General features: G+C 44.1%; 1 protein-coding gene across 1 annotated transcript in view; it reads right to left on the minus strand.

Moving 5' to 3' along the window:
* The window catches only part of CNPYb (protein canopy b), a 58,259-nt gene extending 45,200 nt beyond the window's left edge, over nt 1-13,059 (minus strand). The window contains exon 1 of the mRNA XM_068392301.1: nt 12,851-13,059. Coding sequence (XP_068248402.1) covers nt 12,851-12,956 — 106 coding nt within the window. The 5' untranslated portion in view covers nt 12,957-13,059. The remainder of the gene's footprint in view (nt 1-12,850) is intronic.
* Nucleotides 13,060-24,949: the final 11,890 nt, after the last annotated feature.

The following is a 24,949-nucleotide window of genomic DNA, read 5'->3' on the forward strand; positions in this document are numbered from 1 at the left end:
CAAACCTCTGTGGCGGAGAACTGAAGCCAACATACTTCTGTACCCTTTAATCGTAGGAGCCGAAAGGGATCTCTCATTCCTTAGATGTAATAGGAAGTCAGCTATTTGGGTTACAGAGGTATTGGTAGAGGAAACTGCATTGGCTCTACACCAGCCTCGGAAGACTTCCCACTTGGATTGGTAGACTCTACGAGTGGATACCCTCCTTGCTCTGGCAATCGTTCTGGCTGCCTGCTTCGAAAAGCCTCTAGCTCTAGCGAATCTTTCGACAGTCTGAAGGCAGTCAGACGAAGAGCGTAGAGGTTTGGGTGTACCTTGTCTACGTGAGGTTGACGTAGAAGGTCCACTCTTAGAGGGAGAGTCCTGGGAACGTCGACCAGCCATTGTAGTACCTCTGTGAACCATTCTCTTGCAGGCCAAAGGGGAGCAACCAGCGTCAGCCGTGTCCCTTCGTGCGAGACGAACTTCTGAATGACTCTGTTGATGATCTTGAACGGTGGGAATGCGTAAAGGTCGAGATGGGACCAATTCAGTAGAAAAGCATCCACATGAACTGCTGCTGGGTCTGGAACTGGGGAACAGTACAAAGGAAGCCTCTTGGTCATGGAGGTGGCAAACAGATCTATCGTAGGCTGACCCCACAAGGTCCAAAGTCTGTTGCACACGCTCTTGTGAAGGGTCCATTCCGTGGGGATGACTTGATCTTTTCTGCTTAGGCGATCTGCTGAGACGTTCATGTTGCCCTGAATGAACCTCGTTACTAGAGTGAGGTTTAGACTTCTTGACCAAATGAGGAGGTCCCTTGCTATCTCGTACAGGTTCCTCGAATGGGTCCCTCCCTGCTTGGAGATGTAAGCCAAGGCTGTGGTGTTGTCGGAGTTCACCTCCACCACCTTGCCTAGCAGGAGGGACTTGAAGTTCATTAGGGCCATATGAACTGCCAGCAGCTCCTTGCAGTTGATGTGGAGCGTTTCCTGTTCCCTGTTCCATGTTCCCGAGCATTCCTGTCCGTTCAAGGTCGCGCCCCAGCCCGAGTCTGATGCATCCGAGAAGAGATGAAGATTGGGGGTCTGAATCGCTAACGATAGGCCCTCCTTGAGAAGGAGGTTGGTCTTCCACCACAAGAGAGTGGTCTTCATCTCTTTGGTGACAGGAATAGAGACTGCTTCGAGCGTCAAATCCTTGTCCCAATGAGCTGCTAGATGGAATTGGAGAGGGCGGAGGTGGAGTCTCCCTAACTCGACGAACAGGGCTAACGATGACAGGGTCCCTGTTAGGCTCATCCACTGTCTCACCGAGCAACTGTTCCTCTTCAGCATGCTCAGGATGCATTCTAGGGCTTGGCTTATCCTTGGGGCCGATGGAAAAGCCCGAAAATCCTGACTCCGAATCTCCATTCCCAGGTAAACTATGGATTGGGAGGGAATGAGCTGGGACTTTTCTAAGTTGACTAATAGACCCAGTTCCTTGATCAAGTCCAAAGTCCAGTTGAGACTCTCCAGACAGCGACGACTCGTGGAGGCTCTCAACAGCCAGTCGTCTAAATAAAGGGAGGCTCTGATGTCCGATAAGTGGAGGAATTTTGCAATATTCCTCATCAGATGCGTAAACACCATAGGAGCTGTGCTTAGGCCAAAACACAGGGCTTGGAATTGGTAGACAACCTTTCCAAAAACGAATCTCAGGAAAGGTTGGGAGTCTGGATGAATAGGAACGTGAAAGTAAGCGTCTTTCAGATCCAACGAGACCATCCAGTCCTCCTGCCTGACCGCTGCTAGGACCGACTTCGTCGTCTCCATAGTGAACGTCTGCTTGGTGACATAAGCATTGAGCGCGCTGACGTCCAGCACCGGTCTCCAACCTCCTGTCTTCTTGGCCACCAGAAAGAGACGGTTGTAGAAGCCCGGGGATTGATGGTCCCGGACTATAACCACTGCCTTCTTCTGTAACAGGAGCGACACCTCCTGGTGTAACGCTAGCCTCTTGTCCTTTTCCTTGTAGTTGGGAGAGAGGTTGATGGGAGAAGTGGTCAGAGGGGGTTTGCGGCAGAATGGTATCCTGTAACCCTCCCTTAGCCACCTGACAGACTGGGCGTCTGCACCTCTTCTTTCCCAAGCTTGCCAGAAGGTCTTGAGTCTGGCTCCTACTGCTGTCTGGAGAGGAGGAGAGTCAGTGTTTGCCTTTTGAAGTCTTGGGACCTTTCCTAGACCTGCTCCTGGAAGAGTCTGGACGGGAGCTTCCTCGGCTGGGGGCTCTGCCACGAAAGGGCGGAATAAACCTTGTAGCAGGAGTATCAGCCACTGGGGTGCGGTAAGTCCTGGGAACTGAGGGAGCAACCTTAGTCTTACGAGCTGAAGAGGCCACAAGATCATGAGTGTCCTTCTGAATCAGGGCCGCAGACAAATCCTTGATAAGCTCTTCGGGGAACAAGAACTTAGAAAGCGGAGCAAAAAGGAGTTGAGACCTTTGACAAGGTGTGATGCTGGAAGAAAGAAAAGTGCAAAGTTGCTCCCTTTTCTTAAGAACTCCTGAAACAAACATTGATGCAAGCTCGCCGGACCCATCCCGAATAGCTTTATCCATGCAGGACATTATAAGCATGGCTGAGTCCTTGTCCGCAGGGGAGGTCTTCTTGCTCAAGGCCCCCAGGCACCAGTCGAGAAAATTGAAAATCTCAAAGGCACGAAATACACCCTTTAAGAAGTGGTCTAAGTCGGAAAAGGTCCAGCAGACCTTAGAGCGCCTCATCGCTGATCTACGAGGAGAGTCGACCAAACTTGAGAAGTCAGCCTGGGCAGAGGCAGGGACTCCCAAGCCTGGTTCCTCTCCTGTGGCATACCATACGCCCGCCTTAGAAGTGAGCTTAGTAGGTGGGAACATAAAGGAAGTCTTCCCTAGTTGCTGTTTGGACTGCAACCAATCCCCTAATATTCTTAAAGCTCTCTTAGAGGATCTAGCAAAGACGAGCTTAGTATAGGCTGACTTAACAGGTTGCATGCCCAGCGAAAACTCAGATGGAGGAGAGCGGGGGGTAGCAGAAACAAAATGGTCCGGGTATACCTCTCTGAAAAGAGCCAGGACCTTACGAAAGTCAATGGGTAGAGGAGAAGACTTGGGTTCCTCCACGTCCGAAGAGGGATCTAGGTGCGCAGCTTCCTCCTCAGAAACCTCATCACCAGAGTGTAGCGAAGTGAGAGGTAAAGTAACAGCGGTATGCTGAACAGCAGAATCTGAACAAGCGGGTGCATAAACACTTGTGGTTTCATCCTCAAGTCTCTGTTGCTGAGTTAAAACCTGAGGTTCAGGCTGCAAAGACTGGTCAAGAAGAGTAGAGGAAGGTAGGCGCATGGGTTGAGGTGGCTGACTCCTAGCATGAGCTTCCTGTCTCAAGAGTTGCGCTTGCTGCAAGGGTTGCGGATGCGCAGTAGCAGGTTCCTGAGGAACGAGTTGAGGTTCCTGAGGTGTGAGCTGCGAGAGTTGAGGTAGCGGCTGCGCAGAACTCAGTTCCTGTCTCGCGAGTTGAGGTTCCTGAGGAGCTAGCCTTAAGAGTTGAGGCTCTCGCCTTGAGGAGAGTTGAGGTCGCTGCAGCGAGAGCTGAGGTGGCTGCCTCATGGATGGAAGAGGTTGTCGTACCTCAAGAGGTTGTTGCCTCGATGGTCTAACCGCAAGAGGAAGAGGAGGAAGTAAGGCATAAGACTCCTGCTCCCATTGTTGAGGTTGTCTTAAGGAAGGCGGAGGTTGCTGCACACCGCTGGTAACTGGCAACTCAGAACGCGGTAAGGTAGCCTGAGGAACCTCAACTTCGTACGCCTGGCAGACTGGACTGCGGTGAGGCGGAGCGCTCGCAGGAGGAGGTGTAACCTTCTCAGCCTGAAACTCACGCATTAAGACCGCAAGCTGTGACTGCATGGACTGCAGCAAAGTCATCTTGGGGTCAACAGACGCTAAGGTCTGCTGAGGCAAAGCCTTAACAGAAGATGAGGTCTGTTGAGGCATCGCCTTACCTCTCTTAGGAGGTGTGCAGTCACCTGATGACTGCGGAGAGTCAGAGCTAATCCAATGACTGCATCCAGGTTGTAGAACTCTTGAGGTCTGGACTTTACGTTTAAGAGGTCTTGAGACCTGAGTCCAGCGTTTTCTCCCCGACATTTCTTCTGCAGACGAGGAAAATAAGGGCTCAATCGTCTGCGGGTGGGAGTGACGGTCTCTGAAAGACACGCCCGCAACCACCGAGGATACTTCTGTGCGCCGATCAAGGCCTGCCGAACCCTTTTGCCCTTCGACATTGCTTCTCCCCTGGGCTTGGGAGCTTGCAAGAGGTCCCGGACTGGGAGGACGACTGGCACGCACAGAAGTACCCTCACGCACAACACTGACACTGACACTAGCACTCGGCACCGCACTGACACTAGCACTTGGCACAGCACTGGCACTATCACCTCCCACTGCACTTTTGACCTTAAGTTCTTTGACGTCTGCCAAAAGAGACTTATGGTCACTAACCACCGATTCCACTTTGTCACCTAAAGCCTGAATGGCACGCAAAACATCGGACATATCAGGTTGAGCACAAATAGTAGGTTCGGGGGTAGCCACTACAGGGGGAGGAAAAGGTTGAGGATCATGAGGTGAGGAAAAAAGCGAAGAGCGAGAAGAACTCCTCCTAACTCTCTCTCTCTCTAACTTGGTTGAATATTTAAGGAATCGAACAAATTCAAGTTCCGAAAGTCCGGCGCATTCCTCACATCGATCTTCCAACTGACAGGGTCTTTCCCTACAGTCAGAACAAGCGGTGTGAGGATCAACCGAGGCCTTCGGAATACGCCTATTACAAGACCTACATCGTCTATGGGGTGGGGCTTGTGAAAGGTCAGACATCTTGAATCAAAGAGCTAGTCAAGGGGGATTCCAAATCAAGCAAAAGATCGTTAACCATTAATCAAAACCAAATAAAAGCTATCTAAGCTAATAGAAAAGTTTCCAGTATAGCGAAAGCTGAAATCTTAGAGAAATACTTCACCAAAAACCGTGAACAATACTCCAAAATTATAAGCGTATCCAAGAACGTCTTGCCGGAAGCACGACAGAGGAAAAATTGAGGTGGTGTCAACAAGAAGTACTGCAGTACCTGGCCACAGGTGGCGCTGGTGAGTACACCCCCTTCTAGTATAGTGATAGCTGGCGTATCCCTTCCGTAGAATTCTGTCGGGCAACGGAGTTGACAGCTACATGATTATCGGGTAAGTTTAATATTGAAAAATATCATTTTCAAATATTTAACTTAGCCGGTGAATATATAATAACTGATTCACACCCAAGGCGGTGGGCAGAGACCAGAGTTAATTAAGTTTACAGCGTATAAGCTAAGAGTTTTTGACAGTTATCAATATAACAAAACCAAAATATATAGGTACCTGGTAAGGAAGTTGACTAAGACGATTACTCTGCCTTGTAAGTCTGTCTTCCTCACGAAGCCCAGCGATCCTCTTAGGATGCTGAAAGACTCCCAGGAGCTGAAGTATAAAGGGTTGCAACCCATACTAACAGGACCTCATCAAACCCCTAATCTGGGCGCTCTCAAGAAATGACTTTGACCACCCGCCAAATCAACAAGGATGCGAAAGGCTTCTTAGCCTTCCGTACAGCCCAAAAAACAATATTAAAAACATTTCAAGAGACAGATTAAAAAGGATATTGGAATTAGGGTAATGTAGTGGTAGAACCCTCACCCACTACTGCACTCGCTGCAACGAATGGACCCAGTCCTCGTAAAGAGTCTGGACATCTTTTAAGTAAAATGACGCGAACACTGACTTGCTTCTCCAAAAAGTCGCGTCCATAATACTTTGCAGAGATTTATTTTGCTTGAAGGCCACGGAGGTTGCTATAGCTCTAACTTCGTGCGTCTTAACCTTAAGCAAACATCGGTCTTTCTCATTCAAGTGAGAATGAGCTTCTCGTATTAAAAAATCTGATAAAATATGACAAAGCATTCTTTGACATAGGCAATGATGGTTTCTTAACTGAGCACCATAATGCAAAAGATTTACCTCGTAATGACTTAGTACGAGCTAAATAGAACTTAAGAGCTCTAGCAGGACATAATACTCTTTCCAGTTCGTTGCCTACGATCTCTGATAAGCAAGGAATATCAAAAGATTTATGCCAAGGACGAGAAGGCAGTTCATTTTTTGGCCAAGAAACCAAGTTGAAGTGAACAAGTGGCTTTTTCTGTAGAAAAAACCGATGTTCTTACTGAAGGCATGAAGTTCACTGACCCTTTTAGCCGAAGCCAAGCACACTAGGAAAAGTGTCTTGAGGGTGAGATCCTTCAGGGAGGCTGAATGTAATGGCTCAAACCTGTCTGACATGAGGAACCTTAGGACCACGTCTAAGTTCCATCCAGGAGTTGCCAAACGACGTTCCTTAGAGGTCTCGAAAGACTTAAGGAGATCTTGGAGATCTTTATTGTTGGAAAGATCTAAGCCTCTATGTCGAAAGACCGAAGCCAACATGCTCCTGTAGCCCTTAATCGTGGGATCTGAGAGGGAGCGAACCTTTCTCAGATGTAAAAGAAAATCTGCGATTTGGGCTACAGAGGTACTGGACGAGGACACAGATGCTGACTTGCACCAGTCTCAAAAGACTTCCCACTTCGACTGGTATACTCTAATGGTAGAAGCTCTCCTCGCTCTTGCAATCGCACTGGCTGCCTCCTTCGAAAAGCCTCGAGCTCTTGAGAGTCTTTCGATAGTCTGAAGGAAGTCAGACGAAGAGCGGGGAGGCTTTGATGGACATTCTTTACGTGGGGCTGACGTAACAGATCTACTCTTAGAGGAAGACTTCTTGGAAAGTCTACCAGCCATTGAAGTACCTCAGTGAACCACTCTCTCGCGGGCCAGAGGGTAGCAACCAACGTCAACCTTGTCCCTTCGTGAGAGGCGAACTTCTGCAGTACCTTGTTGACTATCTTGAATGGTGGGAATGCATATAAGTCCAGAAGAGACCAATCCAGTAGAAACGCGTCTATGTGGATTGCTTCTGTATCTAGGACTGGAGAGCAATAGATTGGTAACCTTTTGGTCAACGAGGAGGCAAAGAGGTCTATGGTGGGTTGACCCCAAGTAGCCCAAAGACTCTTGCCCACGTCCTTGTGGAGGGTCCATTCCGTGGGTATCACCTGACCCCTCCGACTGAGACAGTCTGCCAAGACGTTCAAGTCCCCCTGGATGAATCTCGTCAACAGGGAGATGCCTCGATTTCTTGACCATAAGAGAAGGTCCCTTGCGATCTCGAGCAGCGTGAAGGAGTGTGAGCCTCCTTGCTTGGAGATGTACGCCAAAGTTGTGGTGTTGTCTGAGTTGACCTCTACCACTTAGTTTCGAAGAAGCTTTCGAATATCATCAAGGCCAAGTGGACTGCTAATAGCTCCTTGCCGTTGATGTGCATGCTCTTCTGACTTGAGGTCCACAGACCCGAGCATTCCCGACCGTCCAGGGTCGCACCCCAACCCAAATCCGACGCGTCTGAGAACAACACGTGGTTTGGGTTCTTGACTGCTAGGGATAGTCCCTCTCTCAGACTGATATTGCTGTCCCACCATTTCAGGCATGCCTTTACTGGTTCGGAGACTGGGAATGATACCGTCTCTAACGTCTTGTCCTAGTTCCAGTGAGAGGCTAGATGGAACCGGAGAGGCAGAAGGTGTAGTCTCCCTAGTGAGACAAACTGCTCCAGGGATGAGAGAGTCCCTACGAGACTGTTCCAACTCCTGACTGAACAAACGTTTTCTTTTCAGCATTAGTTGGACTTCGAGCAGGGCTTGTTCTATTCGGTGGCAGACGGAAAAGCCCAAAAAAAAAAAACTGGACTGCGAATCTTCATCCCTAAATATAGAATTATCTGGGATGGGATCAGTTGGGACTTTTAGGTTGACCAAAAGTCCCAACTCCCTGGCCAGACTCAACGTCCAATGTAGATCCTGCAGACAGCGAAGACTGGACGATGCTCTGAGAAGCCAGTCGTCCAAGTACAGGGAGGCTCGGATCCCCGATAGATGGAGGGATTTTGCCACATTCCTCATGAGCCTCGTAAACACGAGAGGAGCAGGACTGAGGCCAAAGCACAGGGCTCGAAACTGGTACCCCACATTCCTGTAAACAAACCTGAGAAACGGTTGGGAATCCGGGTGTATAGGAATGTGGAAGTATGCCTCCTGAAGGTCGAGAGAGACCATCCAGTCGCCTTCCATAAATGCTGTCAAGACAGCCTGGTAGACTTCATCGTGAAGTTTGTCTTGACAATGAACACATTGAGCGCACTTGCCTCTTACGTACTCCTGCAGTGAACATGGCTGCCAGATCATTGGAGCCATCCCTGAGGGACTTGTTCCTGCAGAGAACGTGGCTGTCAGATCATTGGAGCCATCCCTGAAAGCCTTGTTTATGCATGACATAATTGTACAGAAAACTTCAAACGCTCGAAAATAGCTCTGAAGTCGACCATAAAATCTTGGAGCGTCTCATGGCCAGGCGCCAGGGAGAGTCTATGAGGTTTGAGAAGTCTATCTGGGCAGAGGCAGGAACTCCCAAGCCGAGAACTTCTCCCGTGTCATATCAGACTCTCGCTCTATAAGCCAGCTTAAAAGTAGGGAAAGCAAAGGCTGTCTCCCCCAAACTCCTCCTGGTGATAAACCAGTCGCCTAGCAAACGTAAAGCTCTCTTAGAAGAGCGAGAGAGCACTAGCTTATAAAACAACGGCTTCGAAGTAGCTAGGCCTAGTGTAAACTCTGACGTTTAGGCGAACGAGGAGCAGCAGTTACAAAAAGATCCGGACAAAGATCCTTAAAAATCAGCATGATTTATTTAAAGTCCATAGAGGGCTAAGCAGCTTTAGGCTCCTCTCCGTCTGACAGAGTCCTCAAGGGAATATCAGTAGGAGGGGGAACAGCAACTTCCTCATCTGAAGGAACCTTGTCCGACAATAGCCGAGTCTCAAGCAAGGGAGAGACCTACCGTGGTGGCAATGCTTTACAAGCAGAGTCCACACGCACTGGTGCATTAGTAGCGGACCAGGACGCAACGTCATGTAACTGCTTAACAGTCTGTGAACTGTCAACAACAACAGGTGCGGGAGGACGCTCGGCGTCCACTCGAGACTGTTTTGACTGCCTAGTCTGAGCAGTCAAAACAACTCTAGACTGCGGTAGTTGACGCTCAGCGTCAAAACAAGTCAACTCCGCTGGTTGGTGAACGTCCTGAACGTCAACAGGAGCATTAGGAAGCGGCCTAACGTCCAAATGCGGCTGAAAATCAACACGTGACCGCATCGAGTGAGGCTCTACATATCGTGACTGACGTGACTTAGCTACGCCAACGTCAACGCACAAAGGTTCGTTTGGGCGGCTGAAGGCCAGGATCTCGATGAGATAAACCGCTAGGATCAACGTGAACCTTATCGGCAGAATAGTCTTCCATAAGAGAGGCAAGCTTATTCTGCATGTCTTGCCGTACAACCCATTTAGGATCAACGGGAATGGTTGCGGTAAGAGACGAGGGAAACGTCTGTGACTGCAAAACCTTGCCTACAAAAAGACTCTCGGAGCCTGTGTTACGCTTTTGTTTAGGCGGCGAGCAGTCTTCCGATGACTGCATAGGGTCAGAGCTGTCCTAATAGTTAAAACCAGGATGCTGGACCTGTCCTGAAAGGACTGACTTTCGCTTAAAGGGCCTCGAAACCTTGTTCCACGGTTTCTTATGCGAAAAGCCTTCGGATGACGAGGAGAAAATCGTCTCTCTCGCCTTATGGTAGGGGTGATCTTGGTGAGATACGCCTGATACCATAGAGGGAACGTCTGTTCGCTGATCAAGGCCTCTCGAACCCATAAGTCGTACGACATTACTTCTCCCCTGGGCTTGGGAGCTTGCAAGAGGTCTCGGACTAGGCGAACGACAGGCACGAACAGACGAACCCTCGGTCGCAACACTGATAACACTTTGCGCAATATCACTTTATCACTACGATTTTCTGTTTTGCACTTATTTCACTGAAATCGAATTTTTTAACAATTCACATTAGGTATGAATAAAACTGATTTCTACCTGAAGCACGCAATTCTACCCTCATCAAAAGGTTATAATTGCGAAATCAGTCGTATAATGTAAGCACATTAATACAAGCAAAAAACAGTAAACATATTTTAAGATAAAAAGATCAGTGGCTGGGAAAGAGACTAAACACTAGTTCATTCAAAACTACGTTTTCAATCTCTCACCGTACAGTGCCTTGGGACGAGAATGAAAACTAAAAACGTTTTATCCTTTCTCCCCGTACAGAGACTAGGGACGAGAGTAACTCGAGAACAACGTTACTCGCTTGGGACGAGAATAAAGATCGGAACGTTCTCTCTCCTCTCTCTCTCTCCGTCTCTATCTCTTGATTTCGCACCGAAGAGAAGAGCCCACTTACGTTTCGTCAATAAACAGGTTATTTGACCAAAGGAAAAAACTGAAAGGTTTTTCAATTAAAAAGTTCCTTTAAAATAGAATTTATAACATTTAAGCTTTGAAAGAAGAATGAACAAAACGTCAGAATCGATTTACTCTTTCTGCAAAGTGAAACCGTGATACTCTCTCTCTCTATCGTAACGATAGAGCGCAAACTGCGTAGCATAAATAAACTAAACGTTAGTTCATCTTTGAAACAGTACGAAGACTATTCAAAGAAAATCTTTCATAAAATATCTACTAAAAAATATTCATTTAATAAGTTTTAAATCATTAGCTCTGTAAAAGTTATTTACGATTGAAAGGGCTCAACGTTGTTTAACTTTGGTTTCCAAGTTAGGACCGCCTACTCTCAGGAAAGGTCGCATATAAACAAATCATTAAAATTTATCTTGATGTTTATTATAAATGGAAAGCTAATCGAAGAGGCCTAATAAAGGCGGTTGAGATATAAAATATATAGAGGAAAATCTATAATCAATTTATAACGTGATAAGATAATTGCTAAAAGCCTAAAACACACTTCCGTACTAAGGGAAGGGTCGGCCATTTAAAAGTCCAAAAAACAATCCAAAGTCATCAAAAATTAAATCTATCCAAAAACGAGTTCAAGATTTAAGTTGAAGATAAAACACCTGCACTGCGAAAGCTCAAACCAAAATGAAGTACTTCACCAAATATGTTGAGAAAACTCCAGGTTCTACAGCGAGTAATGATACGTCTTGTCATCAAGGTCGACAGAGAAGAATTGAAGGGTTTGTTTACATGCAAGAGTGGTATCTGGCCGATAGTTGGCGCTGGTGGGCACACCCGCAACCTTCATAGCGATCGCTCGCGAGTTTTTTGAGTGTGTTTTCTGTCGAGCCGCTGAGTAGCAGCTATTATATATAAGTTAAATATTTATAAGTACCAAATTAGCCAGCACTCATCCCTTTCTTATAGCAAATTTCAATTTTGCTAGCAATTAAAATATTTTAGATTAACCAAACTTTCTTATTACTTGTTTAATCGATTTTACTTATGAGGAAGTTATTTACCTTGGTCTGAAAAACGATAAGAAGCTAGTTTTAAGATTTAAGAAATATGATAAGAGTTACCCGGCCAGAAGTGAAGCAAACACAGGGTTGAGACAGTCTTAGGGTAAGCTAGGGATATAGCAGTGCCAAGGGGTTGGGGGTTGTAGCCCCCTTGATAGATAAGTAGACAAGGATACAACTCCTAGGCTAGGTTAGATAAAAAAAACAGGTAAAATTAGTTTCAACCAAACTCGGATGAGATACGAAAATATATTTTTTCTCGCTTAAATAGTGTGTTTTCAATAAATTTAACCTTTATTTTTGGGGCAAATAATCAGATTTAGAGATTTAGTAATCAAACACTGTCAAAACACAGAAGGATTTGTTTGCCAGACTTCCAAATACATAGAAAACATGATTTTCCATCCTATTTTCTATGGAGTATGTATCAGTCTTCATCATAATATAATTACAAATACCTTGTTACTTAATTGAGCTAATTATTTATTGGTTTTTGCTCTGCCGTATGCTCACTTTATTAATGTTATTATTAATTGCCAAGCTACAACTCTAGTTGGAAAAGCAGGATGCTATAAGACCAGGGGCTCCAACAGGGAAAATAGCCCAGTGAGGAAAGGAAAAATTATCTTACTGCTCCTATGTTCTGGCAAGCAGACTATGTATCGCTACGCGAGTTAGCCTGTGGGCTAGTATTTCCTTGCTTTTATAATTATCATTTATATAAATTTCATCGCCAAATATTTCTCTAACCCTAAATTTGCAGAAGATTCGGGTAACTATTTTTCACGAATCATCTCCAAAATATACAATAACATGTAAAGAAATAATAGATATCGAAATTTGGTTGAATCATTAATAATACCAGGAAACCTTGGGTTAGACGGTGTTCTTGTGTTTGTTTCCCTAGGATGTACATATGATAGCTGCCACCCATATGATGGCAGTGTAAGGAGGATCGCAGGGGGATGTCATCTACCCGGTTAGCTAAGTAGGTAAGGACGCAGCTTGTAGATTAGGTTAAGGGGGGAGGTCTGGTTATTTGGTATCCATTTTCTATGCACAGGGAGGAACTTCTGAAATTTTACACGCAATCAGTCCCCACCAACAATAAAAGGATCCCAAGGGAGCACTAATAAATGGGTTGTGTACATGATTGATTGATTGATTTGGAGTTTTCTGGCATCTTTGTCTGAAATTCATTAAAAACGTGATAACCAGTCAGAAAAATTTATATGGTTCGTGTATTTGAGAATAAGTCATAAAATTAAGTAATCCTACCGGTACCGGTAGCTAATTCGGTATTCTTACCTTCACAGTCTGTGGCATATATGACACCATACTTCTCTTCTTCGATATCTACTGCCCCTTGTGTTGTAGAAATTGCAACGAATAAAATTCCTAAGACAACGTGCATTTTGTATTTTCTGGTTTCTTATACTACAAGATAAATCTTCTTGAGACAAATGTAGACAGATGCCGACAAAAAGGTAAGGTAAAAGCGTCTAGTGTCAAGGATGACTGTAGTAGTATGAAAAGGCAATTTCTAATAACGGCTCTCTAGTAGGGGGTTTTCACATCCTTCCTTCGTGTTATTATTATTATTATTATTATTATTATTATTATTATTATTATTATTATTATTAGTATTATTATTATTATTATTATTATTATTATTATTATTATTAGCCATGCTACAACCTTAGTTGGAAAAGCAAGATGCTATAAGCTCAAGGGATCCAATAGGGAAAATAGCACAGTGAGGAAGAGAAATAAGGAAATAAATAAAGGATGAGGAGAAATTAGCAATAAATCATTTTAAAAACAGTAACAACGTCAAAACAGATGTGTCATATATAAACTATTAACAACGTCAAAACAGCCTGTTCCTGAGGTTTGTAACCTGGTTGGTCCCATTATTTTATTTCCTGCACCATAACTAGAGTTTAGATAGCTTTAAAGACACCTTCCCTAGTAAACAAACAAATAAATATAAAAAAAAATGGTTACACTATCTTTCAGCTATGTGCTATCTTGTTGCATTGGCTATAGCTTGTTTCTGGACCAATAAAGAAAAAACTTATACGTATCCGAAGTCCATTTAGTAATTATTTCCAAAACGTAATTCTATTTTTTTGTCAACCTTTAGAAATGCAAGAATAGTGGCAATGGTTTACTCTGAGACTAATGAACAATGTATTTTATTTATTTTCATTAATTTCATAGATGTTTCAGGCACTCAGTGGTTTCTTTTATTATCATGGAACTCTCAGTAAAATGTTAAAATACGGAAGTTTAAGTCACTCTAGACCTAAGCGCTTGATTCATTTGAATTCTTTTCATTTGATTCTTTGTTTTTTTTTTTTCCTCAATTATATTCATAAATGTGACGTTTGTTATCCAGAAAGTATCGTTATTTCGAACAGGTGAGATGTATATTGATACATATTAAATTTTATATCGTATGATAATTGCTACTGTTTACTGATAGTTGTACCTATAAATTGGTTTAGCCTATGCATTTGTACTATACATAGACCTAAATATTTCCTGTTTGGTCATTTATTTGTAAAAGGAGTTTTCCGTCAAAATTATCAATAAATAGTAATGCAACCCATGCGACAACTTATTCTGATTCAAATGCTTGTTAGAGAAGTAACATAAAGCTATTGCTAAGATCAAACTCGCTCCGTTGCTCGAGTAATTGCTATGCAATGATGACAGTCGCAAATACTGCCATCGGATGGGTGCAAGTAATGATTCTTAATTATCAAATAATACATGTAACATAAACAGAGAAGACCTCATTTGTTATATTATAAATGTGTCTACACTTTCACTTAAAGTGGTTTGTAAAGTATACAAAGTAAGCAAAATACACAGAAAATTTATTTTCTTATCTTTCGGATACCGAATACTGACAGTGAGCGTTTGCATTTCATCTTGTATATTTACATTCCCAAGTCCCACTCCCAACTTCCCAAAACTCAATTGCTTAGTAAACTAAACTGAAGTGACTGGATTTAATCTTGGACGTAAACAAAACGACAATTAGGTAACTATAATGACCTTTGAGCATAAAGATGATCCTTATCTTATCTACCGAAAGGTTCCTTATTAATCCATCTTGCCCCAAAGTAGTTTATAAAACTGAGTGAACAAAATTATCCCAAACGTCATCTCATGGACAGTCAGCTGTTGTGCCGCAGACGTACGTTGACGTAGGATTTGATTAACATTTATTGATTAGCTTAAGGTTGGAAACTAATCATAACAGGGAAAGGTCGAAGCTCCACTAGCTTTTATTACAATACCATTCTTAACTGTAGAACTTCATTGTTTGCCTATTCGAGGCCAATGGAAACCAAAGGGTTAGGATACAAATAGCCTAAGGTATAATTTGACATAATTTTGTGTATGGTACCTTACTTATGCTCTGTCACTATAGTCCACACACAGATTTCCTGTGAAATAACCCCCACTTCTTGGTGGTGTCATGACCAATCAAGTTGTGTCCTGTGATAATAATGATCAAATACATCCCCTTGAAATGATTATATGTGCGTATAATTTGAAATTTGTAATGTGATGTATTGTGACCACTGCTGACGTGGGACACAAAGTGATTGGCTAAGCTGTCATCAGGGATAGGGTGTATTTTGCCTGGAATTTTTGCGGCGACTATAGTAAACATTGAACCTTCGCGATACTTTCGATCCGTTCCTACTCGGTAATTATGTGTCTGTGACCCCCCCCCCCCATTACCTAAACTGATCTAGGCTGCTGTGTTTTTAGCATACATTTAAGTATTTCTAAATGATTTCAAGATAAAGTTATTCCTTGTGTGTCCAGATATATGCTGATGTACTGTTAATAAGAACAGTGTCCTAGGTAAGTGTTGGAGGGGCGAAGGCCTTATCATGAGTAGCAATATTGCTTATTAGATTGGTTTTGGGGGAAACATGATGTTTTAATATTTACAAGTGTTCTTGCATGGTCACATATTTTCATTAATTTTTTGGTTGAAATATGGAGTATATGTAGCTTATTTTGCAGTGTTGTTACCTCCACCAACGAAGTTAGGAAGAGGTTATGTTTTTGCCCCTGTTTGTCCATTTGTTTGTGCATGAACAACTTCCTGGCCATGATTGTACTCATAGAGTAGTGAGAATTTCAGGGATTGATTGTTGTGATGAGTAGAAGTGATTGAATTTTGAAAGTCCAAGGTCAAGGTTGAGCAAAAGATCAAGAAATAAGCTGCCGTGGCGGAGGTCTGCGTTCTACCAAGGCCGTCTCGTAAGAAGGCCAGGTCAGTGTGGGGCAAGAAAGGTCCCACGTGACACGAGTAGTGCTTTCACACTGCTACTATAGGCTGTGAATAAAGGAGTCATGCTCTATTTCTTCACAGTTTTATGCTGTTATTCCAGAAAATATTGCTGTTTTGGAATCCAGGCTAATACCTTTTATTTGCTGTGTACCAAACTGCAAAGAGAATTACTGAAATGGACCAAAAGTGAGTGTGGTTTCCCTAGTATATTGTGGCGAAATTTCACCGGTTTATACAAAATAGCCCGATATACTGGGCTGAATCACAAGGTCATAAGGACAAACTTCACAAAACCCTCGGGGAAGTAAATAGAATATGGTTATATTTTAACAAGTTTTATTATAAAAATAGTAATCTAATACGAAAGAAACATGAAAAATTAACCTTTACTTGACATACAAGAACATGTGACCGAAAAAAAACTATGTCCACTTCGGACTCAAGATATCAACAAAATTAATTGTACATTTATAAAGTTATCTCGATAAATCCCTTATCGAGACCCTTAGACGTGCTTTACACAATAACACTGATCCCCTGGCACAAGGATCGACAAAATATTAACAGATACAAACTTTACAATAACTCTATCAAGACCTACACGGAAACCGTCCTGGGTACACTAGGGGTGGGGAGAGAGAACAATTAGATAGGACTTACTGTGATTGGGGACGTCGGATCAAAGAGCCAGAACAAGCCTTGCAACCTCCGACGTCACTTTTTTGGCGCGATTTGTCCTGAACCTAAATTTCTAGATTGGATTTTTTTATCATGTTACAATAGAATGACATTATTTTTCTTAATCTTAAATTACTAGTAATTGATTTCTTAGTCTCAGCGCCTCCCCTACCAGGCGGTTTCTCTTTTTGGTTCTAAACATTCCCGTCTTGAACTACATTCATTCGCCCGCGAGTTCTCCTCTCCCTCCAATTTGACGTAGTCGTAGGCGGAGTCAAATGGCGGGAATTTTGATTGATCAGGTCGAAATTCCCGACATCCTCCACGCCCCAAAATAAGGAGCGATGAAACGTCGGTCAATTGGATGGAGCTAGACTCGGGGTGGGGGGAGTGACTCACTCAGACTCTGTTAGGCTCGCTGCGTAGCGCTCCACAACGACTCGAACAGAGTACGCACAATATACAACACAGCAATGTTACCCCGGGGTAATAAACACAATCAATAATAAACAACAGTTCAAATTAGGCAATGGGCCTAGCAATTCTAATGTACTCGTATATAATACACATAAGGAACAGCAGAAATCAGTGATAATGTACACACATTTTACAATACATTTTACAAAATTCAAATGGCAAGCAAGTAGGCAATGGGCCTAAACAAACAGAAAATGGCAATGGAAATGCATACATTACAGTTCAAATGCAAAGGCAATTAGGCAATGGGCCTAAAACAAACAGAAAATGGCAATGGAAATGCACACAATTCAAATGTAAAGGCAATTAGGAAATGGGCCTAAGACAATCAGAAAATGGCAGAAATGCATACATAACAATTTAAGTGCAAAGGCAATTAGGCAATGGCCTAAAACAAACAGAAAATGGCAATGGAAATGCATACATTACAATTCAAATGCAAAGGCAATTAGGCAATGGGCCTAAGACAATCAGAAAATGGCAGAGTTGCATACATAACAATTCAAGTGCAAAGGCAATTAGGCAATAGGCCTAAGACAATCAGAAAATGGCAGAAATGCATACATAACAATTCGAGTTCAAAGGCAATTAGGCAATAGGCCTAAGACAATCAGAAAATGGCAGAAATGCATACATGACAGTTCAAATTCAGTCTGTCTCAACTCACAATAATCGAGACTTCTATAGCGCTGCTACATGCAGGCTGTTACTTAATGGAGTACAAGAGGGAGGGGTTGGTTCTGTGCAACGCTCGGTCTGTACGCACGAGAGACCATCCCGTCCCCGTTCTCCACCCCTACGCACTTCCAACTTCCACAGATTCATGCACACCTCACAAACTCCACCCTCCCTACCTTCCAGATAGGACACGCCCCCTTTTCACTCATTGTTTACAGCTACATCTTAAATGTCGTCACCTTTCAGCAGACAGTCCATTAGTTCTCGCTGTTTCGCGGCAGCCCTTCTCAATGGGCGTGCAGAACGTCTTTGTGCGTTCGTCTGCTCTGATTCAGTTTCATTTTCATTTTTACTTCTTTCACTAACTGCATAGTTCTCACCTTTCTCGTCGTTGTCGTCCGTTCCTGTGGCTGGTTGTTGAGTTGTCGTAGCTGTTGCCATACCCTGGTCTTCCCCAGACGTCTCCGCTATCCCTGGCATTCCGGCTGTCGACCTGTACGCGCCCTCTTCTCCGTCATCGCCCTCAGAGGGGGCTATTTCTAGGGGAACCAGGTGGCTGATAGCTCGCAGCGATTCGACACCTTCAAACAATACTTTAGCCGAACGTACGACTCCGTCGTCGTCAGGATACGTCTCCACGACACGTCCCAGAGGCCATGTCGCTCTTTTCTTATTCTCCTGCTTAACTAGCACGATGTCTCCGGGGTGCAGCTTGGAGGGTTCCCGGGCCGACAGTCGTGCCGGGCTCTCAAGGCACTCAAGTATTCTCTTCTCCAACGTTCTCTGAACGTTCTTAGTGAATCTGTCAATCTTATGTAACGAACACGTAGCTTCCGAGAGGTGAAGGTTGCGTTGAGATGGTCGTCCGGTAAGATTGGTGCCATGAGGTGGACTTGGTGTCCTCTTATCAAATGGGAGGGGGTGAGGACTTCATCCTCGCGCTCGTCACCGCTGTACATAAGCGGTCGATTATTCACCACTGCTTCTGCTTCTTTCACGAGGGTTAGCACGTGGGCGTCCGGCAGGTACTTCTTTCCGAGGGCTATCTGGAGGGTCCGTTTCATTACTCCTATCAAACGCTCGAAGAACCCACCTTTCCAAGGTGCACAGGGCGTCTGAAACCGCCACATTATGCCAGTTTTCCTCAGGAACTGCTGGACTTCATCTTCTTCATAGAGTCCCTGCAGGAGGTGGCTGGCAGCCTTGAAGGTTTGATGGTTATCGGACATGATGAGCTGTGGGGCACCATGGGTGGCACTAAACCGTCTAAGTGCCAACACGAATTCTTCTGCTTCCAAAGAGGGACAGAAGTCAAGGTACACGGCTCTGCTAGCCATGCAGGTTATGATAAGTATATATCCTGGCCGTGTCTCAGTGTGAATTGCTGCTGTGTGGTCCACTCCGACCGCTGTGAAGGGTTTTGTGAGGGTGATCCTTTCCTTTGGCAGGGGGGGTGGTGATGGCTGTCTCGTTAGAGGCTGGAAGGCTAGCTTGCATTCAGGGCATTGCCGCACGGTTCGCTTCGCAATGGAACGTAGACCCGCCACCCAACATTTCTGTCGAAAGATACCTATTAGAGTATTCACCCCACAATGCAAATATAACTGATGTAAATAATTTAAATACATCCTAACTAAATGCCCTTTGGCTGGCAAGAGAATTAAATGATCAGTTTCTCCTACATGGGACACTCGTCCCCTGGTGCAGATGAGATTATCTACTAAAACTAAATTCAATTGTCTGACAAAATTAGCAACTTCACGAGGGGGTCTGACTCCGCCCTCTAAGTAGGCATAAACAGTAGGCAAATAATGTTTTTGCTCTAATTGTACAACAATACTGAACGGATGCCGTTCTATCTTAGCAAACTTTAAAACTAGTCTGGCTACTCTTAACAAGAATTGGAACCCTACTTCCCTTTTCAGGATGTCCCAAATCTCGCCTGGGGGGGGGGGGGGGTAGGACACATCTCCTCCCTCAACTCCTGCACCGCCGCTACTACGTGAGTTTGATGTGGTGGATCTTCCTCCTTGTAAGGAACAGGCTTTCCCGTGGTCCTGAGGAATTCTGGACCGTTCCTCCACAGGGAGTTAGCTTGCAATTGTCGAGCCGTTGCGCCTCGGGATAGGATATCGGCAGGGTTCTGATGACTAGGGACATGGTTCAGACTAAAACTACAAACCTGCTGAATAAAAATAATTTCCGCCACTCTGTTAGAAACAAACACATTTTTATTAGACCTGGCATCGGGAGATGCTACCCATGCCAACGTTACCTTACTGTCGGTCCACATTACTATTTCCCGTGGCTCGATCAGTTCCTTGAGCGTTCTTGCTAGTCTGCTGCCTAACAACAAGGCCAGTAGCTCTAGCTTAGGGATCGTCAGCTTGCTCATCCCTTTCGGAGTGATCCTGGTTTTACCCGATTGCATTCGTCCCTAGTATATGCCACTGCTCCATATGCCTTACTGCTGGCATCGGTGAACACATGAAGTTGTAAGCCCCTTCTTCCTATCGATCTTTGAAAGGTGATGTCGCTCACCGCTTTCAAATCATTCAACAATTCACTTGCCTCTTTAGCCCTTTCTTCTCCTAACACATCATCCCAACCTACATTATCCTCCCATAGTTGTTGAAGGAAAAGCTTTCCCCTTACAAATAATGGGCTTATCAAACCTATCGGATCATAAATGGAGACTAATAGGGAAAGTACCCTACGCTTCGTAGGCACCCATCCCTCCCCCAACTCACAGATCCTTTTACTTTCTTTCACACACAATCTGTCCACGTCCCGGGCCCATCGCAGCCCGAGCACGTTCACACTCACGGGCTCACTCCACTGTTTCTCGCTATCGAAGGCCAAGTGATTGCTTGCCCACCCTTCTAAGGGCATACCCGCCCCTTTTAAGATGTTATGAACAGACTCATGCTCTTGCCTCATATGTTCTATATCTTCAAACGTGGCCAGATAATTATCGACATAAAAGGATTTTACTAAATCTGAGCGCCCTTCCTCTTTAAAATGACAATTTAATATTTGTTGTAGCAAAAATGGACTAGCTGTGATGCCGAACACCACGACTCTAAAGGCGAAGGTAAGCGCTCGACCAGCTGCCTCGCGCCACAGAAATCGTGTGTATTTGGCATCACGAGGATCTAACAAAACACGATGGAATGCTTTACTTGTGTCGGCTAACATGGCATATCAGTTCAACCTAAACCTTATAATTAAACTATATGCTACCTCTACCAAATTGGGCCCAGGTAAGAGACATTCATTCAATGACTTGCAACCCTTTGACTTTGCCGAGGCATTGAACACGATTCTAAGGGGGGTGGTACGGCTGTCTTTCTTAACACCAAAGTGTGGCATGTAATAACCTTCCACTATGGGATTTTTCACCTCTGATATAAAACCTGCTTCGATATATTTATCTATTACTCCCTGATATTGTTCAAAATATTTCCTATCCTTTCTGAATTTGGTCTGCAACGACTCTAACTGCGCCACAGCGTTACGATAATTTGTTTCTGGCCTAGCATCTGACCCGAATGGTAGGCTAACCTGATATCCCTCAGGTTTTCTTACAACGCTTTGCGATACCTTTCGCACGGCCTCGGCCTCGCGAACAGTGTATTGCTCAGATGGGGCGATGCCAACACGGTCTAATCGCCACCACTCATCTACATCATACAGATATGGCTCGGCTGTGATTCTGCACACTCTCAACGTTCTTACTTGTTCGACCTTTTCCCCTTGGAACAGCCACTGTGGCACCTTCCCGTACGGGGACATACCATTATGCGTCAAGAAAAGATTTATCCCATCTACTTTTTCAACACCTATAATAAAATAGCTAAAATAATCAGCCCCAACTAAAATGTGAACGTTCTTCATGGTATCTGATTGGTTTGCTGGATCGGCTAACGTGACTCCCTTGGTCAACAGATGCTGTCTGACCTTTACATAACCCACATTATGTATCGGGACGTCCACGTGTTCGTGTGCCACCAACTTCATACGCACGATTCTTTTCCCCATTTCAACCCTGCAACTTACTACATCGTATTGTCCGCTTATTTCCTCGGAACCAAACGGAGCTATATTCAAGGATACTCTTCCTACCACCGGTAGGCCTAATTGACGGGCAATTTTTGCTGAGATGAAGCTCCTCTGGCTTCCCGAGTCGAGAAATAGGCGGACTCTCTTACTACCTTGCCTTAGTTGGATACCTGCCATGGCTGTTGGTAAGATAGTGCATGGGAGGTCCACATCAGACCTCTGCGCGATCTTTGCGCTTGTGCATGGTTTAGATTCTACTTTAACTTTGGATGGACGGGGGGCAGTTTGGTTCTGCGCAGGCGTCGCATTTACTACGGGGCGGGACGTTGTTGATTGACTATTACTACTATGACTAGGGATTGATTGCGGTCTACCCGCATCGCAAATTACAGTGTGGTGCTTAGCATTACAGTTTCTACAGAAATTTGAAACGGGACATTTATCGCTACGATGGCCTGATTTTGTGCAATTAAAACAAAGACCCCTTTTTAGCAAAATGCGACGTCTAGCAGCTACGTCAGTCACTTGGCGACATCCGTTAGGCGGATGCCGTTCGCTACAAAATGGGCAGGAATTATGGTGGATGGGATGGGTTTTCGGTCTTACACTACTGTCTGGTCTTTTGTCACTCTCAAGACTGTCGCCTCTCTGCAACGCATCGTCTTCTAACATTCTCACAATAAAATCTATTGCCTCAAAAAACTCGTCCAACGTATAGTCGCATTTCCTCAAATGCTCTACCACTTTGCGTTATAGTTTTCCCTCTGAAAGTTTTTGATTAATGAGGCTCATGACCATGCCCTGGCCTAAGTCATTGGTACTAAGTCTTTTGATTTGTTCAATAATGATGGTCAACTCAAAACGGAACCTTTTGAGTTCTACTGGGTTTAGTGACGGCACAAAGATGTTGGCTAATTTACGGTGCAGAATCACGAGTGTCTGGTGCACGTTGCCATATTGCTTATCTAATAGGTCTAATGCTACACTATAGTTCGCGGCGGTTACACTTAGAGATTTGATGATCCTAAGCGGCTCTTTGCCCAACGTCCCCAATAAATACGTGAATTTAGACACTTCGTCTAAATCAGCTCTTCGATCCACGTGGATCGTGAATAGTTCACGGTACGATGCGTACTCTTGCACTTCCCCTTCAAACGTGGGGAGAGGCAGCGGCTTCAACCTGGGGAGGGCAACTTTCCCGTTGAAGGGCCTTTCACTTTATCTATTCTATTATACAATAGAGTGGAAGCACGTGTCGCTTCACCTAACATATGCCTAATTCGGGCTTCGATATTAGATTCTAATTTAACGCGCTGGCTTTTGTATAGCTCTTTAAGCTGTCGGACCTCTGCCTGCAACTCCGTTACCAAATTCTGGTAAACGGACTCAGAGTAGGTCTCTATCAGCGCCCTTTGCGTTTCGCTTAGTAAATCCTCCAGTAGGCCCATCGACGCCTCGATATGAACGATCGTGGACACAGCCATCTTAATTAACTTTACTTTACGTTTGGGGGGGTTTGGCAAGGCAAGGAAAGGAAGGTAACTTTACGTTAGGAAGGGACTCAAAGAAACTGACCCACGTGGGCGATCGCACATCGGGACGTAGACGAACCTTTAATCGTTACTTCTCTCCCACCCTTAAAAGCTCATATTCTAATTAGTCCCGTCCGGCTCTGGGAAGCACTTGTGATCCGGTTCGAAGGACCAAATGTGGCGAAATTTCACCGGTTTATACAAAATAGCCCGATGTACTGGGCTGAATCACAAGGTCTTATGGACAAACTTCACAAAACCCTCGGGGAAGTAAATAGAATATGGTTATATTTTAACAAGTTTTATTATAAAAATAGTAATCTAATACGAAAGAAACATGAAAAATTAACCTTTACTTGACATACAAGAACATGTGACCGAAAAAAAACTATGTCCACTTCGGACTCAAGATATCAACAAAATTAATTGTACATTTATAAAGTTATCTCGATAAATCCCTTATCGAGACCCTTAGACGTGCTTTACACAATAACACTGATCCCCTGGCACAAGGATCGACAAAATATTAACAGATACAAACTTTACAATAACTCTATCAAGACCTACACGGAAACCGTCCTGGGTACACTAGGGGTGGGGAGAGAGAACAATTAGATAGGACTTACTGTGATTGGGGACGTCAGATCAAAGAGCCAGAACAAGCCTTGCAACCTCCGACGTCACTTTTTTGGCGCGATTTGTCCTGAACCTAAATTTCTAGATTGGATTTTTTTATCATGTTACAATAGAATGACGTTATTTTTCTTAATCTTAAATTACTAGTACAGTAATTGATTTCTTAGTCTCAGCGCCTCCCCTACCAGGCGGTTTCTCTTTTTGGTTCTAAACATTCCCGTCTTGAACTACATTCATTCGCCCGCGAGTTCTCCTCTCCCTCCAATTTGACGTAGCCGTAGGCGGAGTCAAATGGCGGGAATTTCGATTGATCAGGTCGAAATTCCCGACATATATTATCGTAGTTTGGAATTAGGCTACTGTCAAAGTGAAGTTTTATTTTATTGGTCTTTTGTCTATCTAATTTTCTTATCCGAATTATTCAGAGCCGTCTCCTTTTTGGTGTGTATGATTTCTTAATATTTCCATGAGAATTATCAGCTGTAGACTGAAAAAAGAAACAAAGTGTGTATGTATAGTGAGTGCATGTGTGTGAGAAGGAAGGGTTGTAGATGGCCGGGTGTCCAGTCTTCATATCAATCGACCTACTTATGTTGGCTTTTTACCCCCACTGACCAGGCCTGTATTTGAGACGGCCTTGGTTCTACTGATTGCCCCTCTAGTTTCTTGACAAACCACTTGATATTGTGCTTTTCCTCATAAAACACTTTGATTATGGTGGGGCCATAGTAAGAAATGTATCATCAATTAAAAAGAACAAAAAATATTAATGGTCATGTGCCAAGATTATAATGAAATACATCAGAATCCTAAGAGAAGTGAGAAAATTATATGCTTTACTGTATTTACATTGTCCCCAACGAAGATAATTTTTTTACTTAATTGAGGTATCTTAAGCTAACATCCTAACCTCGCTTGGTCGATGATGTAACATTTTACAAGGCCTGGGCTCTCAACCTTCTAATAGAAGAGGTCATATGCTTCAGAGAAATAGAGAGGCATTCTAATACAGTATACCAA

This window comes from Palaemon carinicauda, chromosome 18 (genome assembly GCF_036898095.1).
Source record: "Palaemon carinicauda isolate YSFRI2023 chromosome 18, ASM3689809v2, whole genome shotgun sequence".
In the NCBI taxonomy this organism is placed as follows: Eukaryota; Metazoa; Arthropoda; class Malacostraca; order Decapoda; family Palaemonidae; genus Palaemon; species Palaemon carinicauda.